This window comes from Botryllus schlosseri, chromosome 10, assembly GCF_051294905.1.
Source record: "Botryllus schlosseri isolate E-star chromosome 10, Bs_hap1, whole genome shotgun sequence".
Classification (NCBI taxonomy): domain Eukaryota; kingdom Metazoa; phylum Chordata; class Ascidiacea; order Stolidobranchia; family Styelidae; genus Botryllus; species Botryllus schlosseri.
Window position 1 is genome coordinate 3,360,256 of NC_137245.1, and position 14,018 is coordinate 3,374,273.

Genomic DNA, 14,018 nt, shown 5'->3' on the forward strand with positions numbered 1-14,018 from the left:
TTTGAAATTTCCATGTCCTAATCCAATCCGAATCCGAACCTTCAAATCCAAATCCAAATCCTAATCCATAACTTTTTCATATTCAAGTCCGTGTCAAATCCTAATCCGATTCCAACTGGAAATTCAGAAAAAAAATACTAATTTATGCAATGGAAGGATTCGAAAATTTTCTTTCACAACCAACGATTCACTTGATTCAAGATAACTTAGTAACCATAAGTACAATAATAACTGATCTGAATAAAGTTTGTCGCCATTCGCCACACGACATTTCAATCTCCCAGAAAATATGTAAATCCAATCCAAACCCCAATCCGTTCTGAAAAAATTGTCTAATCCAAATCCGACAAAATTTCACAAATCCTGTTTTTTCAAAACCTAATCCTAATCCATGCTCATCTCTGTTATCCACACAATCACCACTGTACACTGCCTTGCAGAAAGCAAGGATATTCACTAATTCAGTGGTTGTTTGTAAAGCGCAGATCACACGTACAATATTCAGACGCGGCACGCACTCGCGCATACGTTTCATTCTTTGCTCTGCTCATGCGCCAGCGCCGTGCGCGGGAGGAACGCTGCAGTCGCGTTTCATTCGAGAGTCGCGAGTGAATCATTCCGCACGAGCGAATATACGTCACAGCCGAGAAAAAATGATTTGTGAAATATGGATTAGTTGTTCGGAAACCTTCACCGTGTACGGATCTCGTAGGTCCAGCCATTTGATTATTTTGGTAATAATAGCCAAGGAATATTATGTAAGTAATAATTTATCGCAGAGGTGTAAATATTCCTTCTGAATACCACTGTACCAATAGTTTCCTGAAGAGTCCAGCAGTACCGTTGTTTTCGTTTCAAGATATCACGAGGATTCATTATCAGTAATATATCACCTTCGCCATGTTCTGAATTAACAGATGAGCGCCAGTATGAGTTTAGTCAACGACGAAATACTTATTGAGGAAGTGAGATCCAGGAGTATTTTGTATGACAAGTCACACCCGTCGTATTATCTGAGAGAAAAGAAGGCAAGAGTTTGGCGAGAAGTGTCGCAAGCCCTTGGATGCCCAGGTACAATGTGTCCTTGTAAATATCTCCGAGCACGAGCTAACATAAAATATTACAGGGCAAGGTTTTACACTCAGATGGAAGAATCTCCGTGACCGCTATGTGAAGGAGAAAAACAAGTACATACCCTCAGGATCAGGGTATGAGGCTGTTTTGCCCCGATGGCCGTTGATGGGCATCATGGGTTTTTTAGATCCGTACCTTAAAACGAGGCAGTAAGTTGTTTGGTAATTTTATTTGAGATTTTAGACAAGTAACTTGCAGTTGAATTTATTTGAGATGCAGGAAGGCTAATAATTTATTGATGCCGTACTGCCGTAAGTACTGCTAAAGTTATGTTAGTCAGTGAGTGCAACACTACCGTACTGAAAACGTAACATATTAATTCAGACAGACTAGATTCTTCAAAAAATAGTTGATAATTTGACTCCGTGGATTAGCAGATAGCACACCAAAATTTCACTTCAAATTTTCACTTTTAGCTTAGTGTATCTTTGGTCGTTGTCAAAATTATCAGATTGAGTTAGGAATTTTCCCATGTTATACAGAACATCATCAAACATGTCCGAGGAACCGCTGCCATCGTCGTTACTTGATGACACGGTGGCCACATCGTCGTCAGTACTTGATAACATGCCACCAACAACATCTGTGGCCACACCGTTGCTCGACAATCCACCAGCAACGTCGGTTGAATCAGTCGACGCACCATCACGTCGTAAGTGGAATTTTTACAAAAACGAGGTATCTTCATTCTTCAACTACTGTGCGTATTTGCTACAGCGGCGAAGAGGGGGAGTCGCAAGCGGGAACACCCAAGAGATGATGACGATGATGATGTACAGATTGTACTGAAAGCATTGCAGCAAGGAAATAGAGGTACGCATGTGTCGAGTAGATCTGCGTATGCTGTAAAATTTGAAGAAGTCTTTGTGTGTGTAGAAGTGTAGAAGTCTTTAATGTAACGGATAACAGGCATTGTGTTCTTTGTGGTGGTGAGCATATTTGAACTTTGAGATAGTATATTTTGTTGTGACGCCATAATGTGTGATACTCGACTTCAGAATCGAATCACTCGGGTACTCGATTTTGCCCAGCAGCCCTAGTTTCCTGACCCTGTCATCTAGATTAACATCCATCACTATCCTAAACCCCCATAAATTGCCAAGAACACCATATGCTAGAATTATTTTACCAGATGAAGGAAGATCGTATCGAGTTACAGGACCAAGATCTGATGACAGAAAGTTCCAGTGACCACCCTCGCCATTTGCTGCATATACGACCACCCTTAACATTTGCTGCGTACGACAATGTCTGATGAGAGAAAATTCAAAATATCACGCCTTCCATTCAAGTGCTCACGCCTCCTATTTGCTGCATACGAAAGGGTCATGGCGACCCGGAGATCTTTCATTTTACCGGGTTTACACTTTGGTCTCCACGCTCCTTGCGGCCAGTTATGCCCCGGAATGCACTGCATAGCTGACTAACATTGTAGCAAATGATTCTGTTTGTCAATATACGTAACAATAACGAATCCTGCGGAGTGTTGCATTTATTGAAAAGTCAGGAATTGGAGGGCGAACGTTACGTTATATATATGATAAAGTAAGTGTCGACATTGCCTCAGACAGCGTATTACCAGTCATGTAGTATGATGGACAGGACCACATACCATCTAGAAATGTCAAGGATACGCGACGCTTTTCATTCATCACAGGCATCGCTAATACAAACAGGAGAGAGAGCACATCAACTATAATTCAAGCTGCTACTGACACTTGGTCCCTGAAGTTACAATACATAATTAGCTATATCACTTCACTGTCAAGAATTACACCCTCCAAAACGAACACTGGAAATGTTCGATTTAACTATATACGTTCTTGCCGCCAAGAAACGGCTCCCTCACTACTGCTGAAGTATCTGACGTATTCTTCCCGTGTGGCCTTAGCTTCCCCAGCACTTCCTCTTCCCCGTCTCATCATAGGCAGTAACGACGACGTCCGGCGCCCTTCATTCACTGCAACATCACAATAATTTGGATCACTCATAAGAAAATTGTGTAGAACGGTACAGGCTTTGACCACTTCATCTACATCAGGGGTCGCCAACTCAAAATAGGTCGCGGGCCACTTTTCAAAATTCCTGGAGGCCGCGGGCCGCATGACATCAATATCGATATAAAAGTAGGCAACGCAGTTCAACAACCACGTCTGATAACTCTACGTTATTACAACGCTGTGCTTTCTAACATAGGCGACGGTTATAGTCACCACAAAAGAACTAATATTTTATTGAACAAACACAAATACAACAAAAAGTATCATGATCATCAATGTCATTATATTTTGGACTATAAGCTGTACACGATACCTGACAATGACAACACTCTTTAGCCGCTAAAACAGGGGTGGCCAACATTTTTGTAATTCACGGCCGCATTTCGCGTACTCATGTAGCCTGCGGCCGCATACCGGTGGTTAGTCGTGATAAACTAGCTGGGGCCAAATACCCACGTTATCATGTCCTGTCCATGTCCATTGCCGGTACACTCCGAACTAATCTATATGCACATATCGGCTTACTATGCGCACCAAAACGTTATAGTAGTTATGCTGTAAAGAGCCACAGAGAACCAATCAGTAGTCGCGCGAAGCGCGAAAAATTTTTCATGTTCATGAGTGAATTTCGTCAATAAATATTATAGGCTTACCATATTTCGGAAATGAAAAAAGAGGACACTTTTTCAGAAATTTCAGACATGCAAAACTGGAGAAGAATTCTCAAAAACCGGTAAATTTTTCCCACTTCATGATCGGTTGACTAAAAAAAAAAAAAAAAAAAAAAAGGTCTTCACTTCCGCTCAGAGCTCAAAATCACGTTTTTCACTGCACATTACCAGGTGGATGACTAAAAAAAAAAAAAAAAAAAAAAAAAAAAGTCTTCACTTCTCGCTCAGAGCTGAAACCACCACTTTTCCCTCCGAAATACCCGCCGGAGCTTCACTTCTGCGCTAATTTGCGGCATATCACTCGCAATTACCTCTAAATCTGACCTAAATTTTCAAAAAAGAGGACAAAATCTCAAAAAAGAGGACAAAAGGGCGTCCTCCGAGGACACTTTCAAAAAAGTCAAAAAAGAGGACAAATCCTCTTAAAAGAGGACGTATGGTAAGCCTAAAATATTAGTATAGTTTCACATATTACTATAAAATATTTATCCTTTCTCGGCCAATGTGATCAGATTCCCAGATACAGCTGATGTAGGGGGTATCTGCGAAAACTTAGGGTTGTTATTACAAGTTTCGACAGCCACATAATTTTCCTTCTACTGCTGCAGATTGGCCACCCATGGATTGAAGAATCAATATTGGGGTTAGCTATACACGGTAGGCCTACTTGCTAGACAACTATCTCCTCGTAAAGCATGGTCTTTTGGAGCGCCCGAAGTCGTTTTGCAGGCGTCTCGGTCTTGGCAGTGGTGGGCCATTGCACGTCAAGGCAATATGCCCATTCGTACCAGCAAATTCTTCATCCATGGAATGATATTACCATGCCGAAGCCGTAACAACTAGTGAGTAATAGTGATAGTGGGCACATAGAATGGCTCACTTTGAAAAACAACAACATTATGTTTCAACTGAAATCAATTTTAGCGTTTCAACATGATTTACTAAGCGTTTTTCTGAATTTTTTTTCAAATCAGGTCGCGGGCCGCAAAATAGGACCTCGCGGGCCGCATGCGGCCCGCGGGCCGCGTGTTGGAGATCCCTGATCTACATGCACAGTTAATACAGCCTTCGGCCGCCGAAAGCAAGAGAAGCGAGAGGATAATATCCCAAATGCATTCTCAACAACAAGTCTAGCACGTGACAATCTGTAGTTGAAAATACGACTTTCATCGCTGGTCAACACTGAGCGAGGAAATGGCCTCATGATATGCCTATTCCGAGGAAAGGCTTCATCTGCCACAAAGACATAAGGAGTTGGACTGCGAAACCCAGGTAGAGGAGAAGCTGATATCAGATCTAATTGGTTAGAGGCAAGACGTTTACCAAAAACAGAGTTACTGAAACATTTACTATCATTGACCCCACGATATTGACCAACATCAACAGCAATAAAGCGCTTGTCAGAATCCACAACTGCCATCAAAACAACACTAAGAGTCTTTTTATAGTTGAAAAACAGGGACCCAGACATAGCAGGTTTCTTCATCAAAACATGCTTTCCATCTATACTACCAACACAATTCGGATAATTCCACTTATCTTGAAACTGTTTTGCAATCTGTCTCCACCGGTCTTCTTCCGGCTCTGGCATGTGCTCGGGTGCTAGGGCCCTCCAAATAGCGGCACAGGTGCGGGACAATCTTTGCAATTGTCGACCTCCCACATCGATAGGAAAAAGCGATTGTACGATAGGTATCGCCGGTGCAAATAAACCTATTTGCAGAACATCAGGGTGGACGTCTTGTATAGAGTGCATGGCTCTGTACTGTACTATTGATCAATCTATTATCTAAGAAGCTTGCTAGAATCAACATTCAATAACTAACCACAGCGTCCTACGAAATTAACCACAGATAGTCGTCTATAATTGTCTTGTTTACCTAAGCGTGATAGCTAATCTTTCATTGGGTGGAATAGGCTTTCTCATGACTGTCGTCTGTTTGATCATGAGCGGACCGACCAATGAAAGAAGATCATCAAAGGTTTCCACACTCATTGAGAAGTAATCTCGGAAGTCTTTCGAATCCCAGCTCCCTCGCCAATGCATGAAACTCGCCTGAAAAATTGGTTTCTATGAGCTATAATACTGCCATAAATATACCTTTACACATACCTAGGATCTCCCTTCTTTGTAGAATTGGGTGCACCCATGTGCGCCGAGTCCTCCGCCTGTGCTTCTTTTTTATTGCTACCCAGAGCAATAAAAGCATCGCATTCCTGTTTGCTACGCCTACCGTACCATCCGGCCGGCCAACATAAGTTGTATGGCGAAGCATCTTATCGAATGTCAAAATTGAACGTGAACGTATCGAACGTGCTAGCCGCGAAGATATAGCTTTACAAAAGAACGCGCAGTTTTAATTCCGCGCTCGGCTGCATTCTAAAATGCGACCCCTGCCGGACACACTCATGCTTCACTGCGACCCCTGCCGGACACATTCACTTCTTCACATATTTTTCTCACTTCTTGATGACGTAACCTCTCGTTTTAGTGAAAGAGTGAGATTGCCACGAGTGGTGCCGCGTCTGAATATTGTACTGTGATCTGCGCTTAACGAGCTCTGCTGTAACATATGACCATTGACCATACATATCTTGTGATACAATTGATGGAATTCACGAAGGATCAGACTCCCAGGTCTTTCGTCACAATTACTGAAACTGCCAGCTTAGTCGGTACTGAGCTATCCTCATTCACTCACTGAAGGCTCCAAAATTCTTGACTTGCGATTGCTGCAAAAATTCATCATTGCGGCTCACAACTACAGCATTTTCGATTGCTAGACGTGCTGCTGCATTGGAAGTTTTGCTTCTTTGAGGATGACCTGTTTTGCTCATATACTGCGGTAACTGTGGACAAATATGAGGTAATGCATTTGGACTCAAATGTGGCCTGCGCAACGATGCTGACTCTCGACTACGACGACGTGCTGTGTTAGTGTCATATGTGAAGGATTGAAAATCTTCTGTGTCACATGTGAAGGATTGAAAATCTTCTGGACTGAAATGCTTCTTGCATACTCAGCGTCCTCCCGATACTGACCAATTTTTCCTTGGAATAGCTCTTACCACTGTCTTACCATAAGTTGGTATAGAGTCACCAGCCTCACTTGATGTCCCTTTCTTAGCTCTGTACCCGGTCCTGCAGCCAGGAACGCAGCGAGTATGTACCATAATCACACCCAGACACCTATTTTACGAATTTCTAGAGACGAAGTATCCATTAGCTGCTGCCTTCTAACTTGATTGGCTATCTCCGTTAATTACCGTACTGGCACGATACCGGTGTACCAGTACCGGTATCGAAGTTCATATGATACTGATACTGTTTCAGTGACATGTCTGAAGCTAATGTGTCATCATCCTGAAATGTAATCATTTACATTCTGCTACATCCTGATCTGCACTTAGGCCTATCAATGTAGCAAAACATACTCGATAAGCGGAGATATTGCGAATGCCAGCGATATATCGTACCGGCTTACCGGTAGTGCCGGGCGATAATAACCTGCAGCGGAAGCTACATAACCAATACTACCTGAACATCACATGATTCCTCTAGCTTTATAAATGGTTATATATTGACACCATACGCATCTACCACCAATCACAAACTAGAAAGGCGATACCCAGACTCCAAGTTATGCACAGATAAAGCGCTGTCAGCAATCCTATCTGAAGAGAGTGCGCGAAAATGACCCCACTTGTGTATGGCCGCGATGACGTAATCGACGGAGTCAGCCATCCCGGAGTTTTATATATCCCTGTTATTATGTAAGGGTCCTACCTTTTCCAACACACCTCAATCGATCAGCTCTACCGGTAAATCTGATTACGTCAGCAGAGAGAGAGAGAGAGAGAGGGGATAAAAATTTATAGCAATATATATGCAATTCGTTATTATTATATTGACCGATTGAATTATAGAATTTTTTTGCGCTTAGCGCGTCTAAGCAATATCACCATATGTAGATCATTAGTACCGGCCAAAAGCGTTGTATAAAAATTAGATGTCTATTTTGGTTTTCTTTAAAACTGTACTCTCACCGAAAATTGCGGTAAAGTTGTCAGGTATCCCAACGAAGCTCGCTCGGAGAGTGAAGTTACATGTGTGCAAGTGTTGATGAAAATTCATTTTGATGGAGTGATGAAGTCACTGTTAGTGGTTTTGCAGAGTCCGCAGGTTGTAGGTGATGGGAAAAATACTGCTGATTTAATTGGGATTCTGAATTATTGTATTATTATGAACTTCTCAGCTAGGTTATCTGGTATAAAAGCAGTCAATCCAGGATGACATCATGCAGATTAGGATTTCCGGTCTCCGTGATTGGACCAGGCATTTACGTGCTGATGGCTTTCAGCAATCTCAGGATGAGGCTGATCAGTTGGTCAGAGACGCAGTGGAGGTACAGAGAAGCCGAAGCGCATTTTTGTATCTCAAGAAATATGAAGTTGATGTATTCAATTTGATGGTAGACACTTTATTACATTCCATGGAATAACGATTTAGTCAATAGAGAATGTCGACCGCAAACTCTAGCTAGACTCACCCACTCACTCAACAGTCTATTGAATATATGACACCAATTATTTGAAATAGCGTACCCGACAATTTCAAAGAACTGCCTCAACATGAATTCAAGTGCCAATACCTGGATTACCTTTTTGCAGATTACTGAAAGTTCTGAGAGTCTGCACCCGTTAATATATATTATACATCTATTTATTGTATCCATTTATTGTTTTCATGCGTTATCATGACTACCGTCTTTGTTATATATTTGTGTTTATTCTGTGTATTTATTCTTTTTTCTATGTTGCAGACTATGCACTGTTATATTTCTTTAGTTAGCATTTCTTTTTGGTAACAATAAATCTAATAGCAAATTTTTATAATGCCATGATGTCGGTTTATGGTAGTTTGACTGTGTATCAACTTAAGCAACGACCGAGCGGAAGGGGAGCTTCGACAAGGGGAAGAAAGTCCGCTCTTTTTGAACGGTCTGTATAAATTTTCATGAGAGATCCTTTACATTACTTGAATTTCATGTTCAGATTGGAAGCGTGACTGGAATGATGATTTCAGCATGCAAAACTGAATTCAGTTTTCCATGATTTTAGGGAGGACACCCTGTCTTGGCCAGTAACGAAACACTCGTCCATTAAGTGGCCCAAAACTGATTTTAGGGAAATATCTTTATCGTGTCTTGAAATAACACATAATTGTAATCTCGTCGTTTTTATACAGTCTACACACGGCTAAAGGAATACATCGTAGTGCCAACTAGGCTTAGGTAAATGCAGCGTCCTCCATTGCTGCGTCGTTTCTATGGCTATTGTCTCTCGACCAATCAGCGTAAAGTTTGGTTTACGGCCGTATATGATCACCACGCATACGATGCTCGGTATTGTCATCGTTTATTTCAGTCAGACAAAAAAAGAAAGTGATCTCGGCCTATTTAAATTTTATAGAGCTCGAATCTTATGATGCGGATGGCGCATAATTAATGCGGTGAAAGCTGAACTTAATGCGGTGAAAACTGAACTATGAGAATGGAACCTCAATTTAAAAAATCGGGACTAGTAATGCAAGTGTAGTGGTGTGTACCAACGGCTGAGGAATGATGCCCCATCATCCAATCCTAGTGAAAATTGTTTGTCATTCCCTACAACTGGCGGTGTCTCGGGCCTCATGTAACTCATTGCCAAGAAATTAGGAATTTCTATTGTCAGAGACCTACATAATGGTTCGCACATTCATCGCAAAGGCAGCTTGCTTATAATCGTCTCTACGAAACAATCAACGATGACCCAACACCACTGAAGATATTGAACAATTGCAGAACAAGATGCGCTGTCGTTTGAACCGGCTGTTCGACGAATTAGTGAAACTAAAACCCACTTTGGAATAGTCAGATGGCCAGAAAAATGTTCCACTGCTGAGATATTGGCCGATATGTACGGTGACGGAAGTAACCTGGCGTACCTTCTCTTCTTACATCTCATCCTTTCAGAAGTGCAGCGTGTCAACATCTTAACAAGTCTTGTGGAGCAAAGGTTGTCGACAAACTGAAGCTTTTTGAAGACTTATCAATGCTTTTTCAGTGGCTAAAAAGCTGATTGTACCCACAGCACGTATTGACGTCTTCAACGATAACATCGAAGAATATCTCGAAGCACGCCATATTTGACGTATGGATTCGAGCACAAGGTGAGACTTGGCGGATGAGAAGAAATTGACGAAAGAAGAAATTGACGAAAGAAGAAAAGTGTCTGAGAGCGGTCGCAACAGTTCCTAGTCAGTTCGTAGATGAGTCATAGAACATAAGGATGTCGCATGGAGGTCTATCAAGAGCCAATGTGGACTGAGTTGGGTTGAATGAAGCGTGCGAAGTGCTCGGTCGTGGCACTTCCTCGACCGTCAAGAGGTTCACTGGCAGGCAGATGTTTTGCAAAGGAATATGCCGTTAAGATCATTTCTTTTCGTGAAGCGCCGACGAATGAATCTCAGCGAAAATCCACGGAAGAAAGTGTGCTGGAAACACTCAATCACCGAAACGTTGTAAAATTTTACGCACGTATTCCGGATTCGAGAAGAGTTATTCCGGTGTTTGCAGCTATTACGGCAACTCAAACACCGACTACCGCAGAATTTAGAGATGATCGAAAACATCTCGTTATTATCTGTCTCTTCAATACTGCATTCCAATAAACCGCCGATTGCACCTATAATGCATTTGCAATGTCTAACTCTAAATAGTTAGCGTTACACAGATGACACCGAAAGATTTTGGTCCGAGGTACTGGATTGCCAAGGTTCATCGGGGTCTAATCCATCTCAAGAAATAGCAGAATTTGCAATCAGCGCCTCGGTGCTACCGCACTCGAATGCCGATATCCAGAGAGTGTTCAGCAGCATGAACGAAGTCAAGTCAAAGGCCCGTAGGCCGTATTCAGCTCGATTCGAGAGATCGTTTAGTATTCGGGTAGGATTTCGAGCGTTGCACGGTTTCGAGTCTTTACTCGATACATTAGACAGCTTGATGACTGCTTGCAGACGTCTGCGGTTTTGTTAATTGCTCGCGATCTGGCAATCCGCGGGTTTTTGGATGTGATGCTGGTTGCCCAGTATTGCCTTCAATTACGTCAACACATTATATTAGAATTATACTCTGGATGTATAGACGAAATAACACCGCTCAATAACATGACTATTTGGCATACTGTAGTAGCCAAAGCAAATATTTTCAAATAATGAAACACCAGACTTCATCCTGAAGTTTTCAGGCATAAGCACAAACTATTTATTGGATTACTGATGATGGATATTGGTACCGCGTTGTTGATATTTTCGCCATACGCAGGGACGGACGGTTTTATCTTGGTACCGCGTTGTTGATATTTTCGCCATACGCAGGGACGTACGGTTTTATCAACTGTATTGCGATGATCTAACATTGCGTGCATTCATAAAGCGCCAGGTCATCTACCATCGTGTATCGCATTTGTACGCATCGCCGAGGATTTGGTTCTTGCTAGGATTTGAGGATCGCTATTGTAGACAACAGCTTGTGTGTGTTTTTTCAGTAACATTCATCCTCCATTCGTTTCTACATATCCTGATGCTACGTTTTATATTAAAAGATAAAACAGAGCGTTGTGAGGATTTAATCGATTTTGCGAATCCATCGGAAACCTTTCTGATGAAAATGTCCGCCGATTTGGGAATAGCCCACGCAGCCTACGATGAAGCCATAACGGCGCTAGAACATGATTTCTTTCGTATAACGGTGCTATATATTTATTACAGTTGAAATTGTGAATTCAACACCAAACATGCTCACAGCACAATTTCCGCAATATATTCTGGGTCAAACCGTAAAAAAGGGAATGAGTAAGACCTTGAGTCTGCCCACGGCTTGACTCGGAAAACGCTTGCTCAACCGTCGCATTTCGATATCGACTCCAACCTCAGATCGTCATTGAATACCATAACCACAAAAGTCAACTCGAAAGAGCGCCAAGTTCGACTCCAGTCGAACTTCAACTCGTTCTCTCCATTCGCTTTCTGAATACCGATTCTTACGCAATGTTGACGCAAAATGAGTTTGAGCACTGAGTAAGGTTTCCCGAATACGGGCCAAAGCATAGTGTTTTAAGGTGGTGTAGACAGTCTCTAGACACTAGCGATCGTTCCGCTTCGTAAATTTGGAAAGGCAGTCGCCAAGATGCTATCTCTGCCGCATGAGCACAGGGAAAAGTTGCATTCTAATCAGATCTAGGAGGTTAATTGGTTAGCGCGGTATGTTTTCTGTACGCAATTCGTAATGAGATATCACTTCGTGGATTAAGATGTCAAATTTCTCTGCCGGTTGGGTTTTTCAGGCAGTGCCAGCGTCATGTTATCGTGTTACATTTCAACTGGAGTAGCCCGACATAGCTTCCTTGGTAATGTTATCATTATCATGCTATATGTTTTTGTGTCTGCTGTATGGAATCGACGTGAATATAGTGGGCACACAATTCCCTGTTAGCGCATTACTTTAGACACAATTTTCATAGCGCATCCCTTTAGGCACAATTTTCATGAAAATTTTCATGAAAAATTTAGTGTTAACTAGTTGCAGAAAATAATGTCGGGCTCCAATTGCTGCGTTCCTGGTTGTCACTGGCATTCACAAAAGGCTCGGAAATCCGGAACACAACGATCGTTTTTTCAAATTCGAAGACCAGATTTGGCGAAAACCGAAGAAGAGAGGAAACATAGGGGGGCTCTGCGTAAAATTGTATTACAAATTAGGGATCCAACACAGGGAGACAGAATAAAGAAGCAACTTCACAAGGAATCGTGAGTCATTGCATATATGTGAATTATAGCCTATATACCGGATCTCTTTGTTTGATTTTGGATGATGATTCTGTATGAAGTTTATCGCATTTCAGACTTGATCATGATTTGCACTTTCAATAGCGCCACAATCTGTGATGTACATTTTCGCCCTGATGACATCATGAGAAATGGAAAAAGAGTTAGTCTGATGCTTGGTGCTGTACCGATCCTGGAAATGCCGGAAAAATTCAATTCACCCAAACCTACCCCGCGAAAATTTCCACCGACACGATTTGAAACCCCGCGAAAATTGCAACATAAATGCCGTACTCATATTTCGAAGTCGATTGAAAGCTGTCATCAAATGCAAAAGGTAGCCTGTCCTTGTTATTGACACATTCAGTCCTTCACAGAACTATTACAACTCGACGGCGAGTTGGACTGGAGCAATCGTTGCGAGTAATGACTGACTGAGTATCATTAACTGGCTATAATAGGTCCGGACACAGTGAGTTTCCCCTTGTGTGTATTGTAGAATGTCGATCAAACAACCCAGACTATATCATACCGCTAAAAAATACGCTGGCAAATACTCTAAATGAGAAATTACATTAATTAGAGTCAGATTCAGAGCGGCGTGGAAGCCCTGTTTACGGCACGACCGCTTTCGGAAAGAATGATTTGTGAATTCTGATCCAGTTTCTTCTCACGTGCGGCGAGGTGACTCGAGCGTAACCAACCATTGATACGGACAAAAATCCACCGTGACATAAGCCACCCCCGCGGCGAAGCGTAATTGCAAAAAGGCAGTTATCGGTGAGCCACAAAAAAATGAAGGAATGGTGTTTTTTTGAATTATGAAGACAATCAATCGGGTCATGAAGAAATATGCAAGGCAAATGCAATGTATAGAAAGCGGAAACAGCGTCAGTAAGCGAAGGCAATGTACAGAAGATGTGCAGTATGAGTAAGCAAGAGTTATTCAATTCAAGGCACCACTATTTCGGATGCAACGATGAGTGCCGGTTGGTTTACAAAACAGCATTTTACGAGTGGAAATCTGTTCTCTCATGATCCAGAAATTATATTGTTTTTAATTGGGGACAGAACTTGCAGTAGCAAGATAGTGACGTATTATTATAAGCGAGTGGCATTTGTGCGGCAGAGTCATGGGTTTTTATGCTTCTCAAGGAAGCCGAGAACGATTCAAGTCGGGACAGCAAAGAAACATATGACAGAATAAAATTAAAACATGTCAGGTAAGGCGCGCGCGGAGCGATCCTGGTTGAAGGCGGTCCTTGACGGGCGAACGTGTTGAATCGAGCGTAGGTCGTTCGAATGCTGCGGAGCATTGCGGTGCTGTCGGTACAGTAGCGAGCGGAG

At 42.2% G+C, this 14,018-nt stretch overlaps 2 protein-coding genes across 2 annotated transcripts in view; one reads left to right on the forward strand and one right to left on the reverse strand.

The window, feature by feature from the left end:
- Window positions 1-14,018, reverse strand: part of LOC145448770 (uncharacterized) — a 163,460-nt gene that overhangs the window by 71,356 nt on the left and 78,086 nt on the right. The gene's annotated exons all lie outside the window — the stretch shown is intronic.
- On the forward strand, window positions 613-1,527 carry LOC145447963 (transcription factor Adf-1-like). The gene is made up of 2 exons (XM_080326261.1): window positions 613-1,071; window positions 1,127-1,527. The coding sequence occupies exons 1-2, from the start codon at window positions 918-920 to the stop codon at window positions 1,285-1,287; spliced, it is 315 nt and encodes a 104-aa protein (XP_080182387.1). The 5' UTR covers window positions 613-917; the 3' UTR covers window positions 1,288-1,527.

Excerpts from the sequence above, each read along its gene's own strand:
- LOC145447963 (XM_080326261.1), top strand. The coding sequence starts at position 918 with ATGAGCGCCAGTATGAGTTTAGTCAACGACGAAATACTTATTGAGGAA. Across the intron at positions 1,072-1,126 it reads GCAAGCCCTTGGATGCCCAG|GGCAAGGTTTTACACTCAGA; the intron begins GTACAATGTGTC and ends AAAATATTACAG.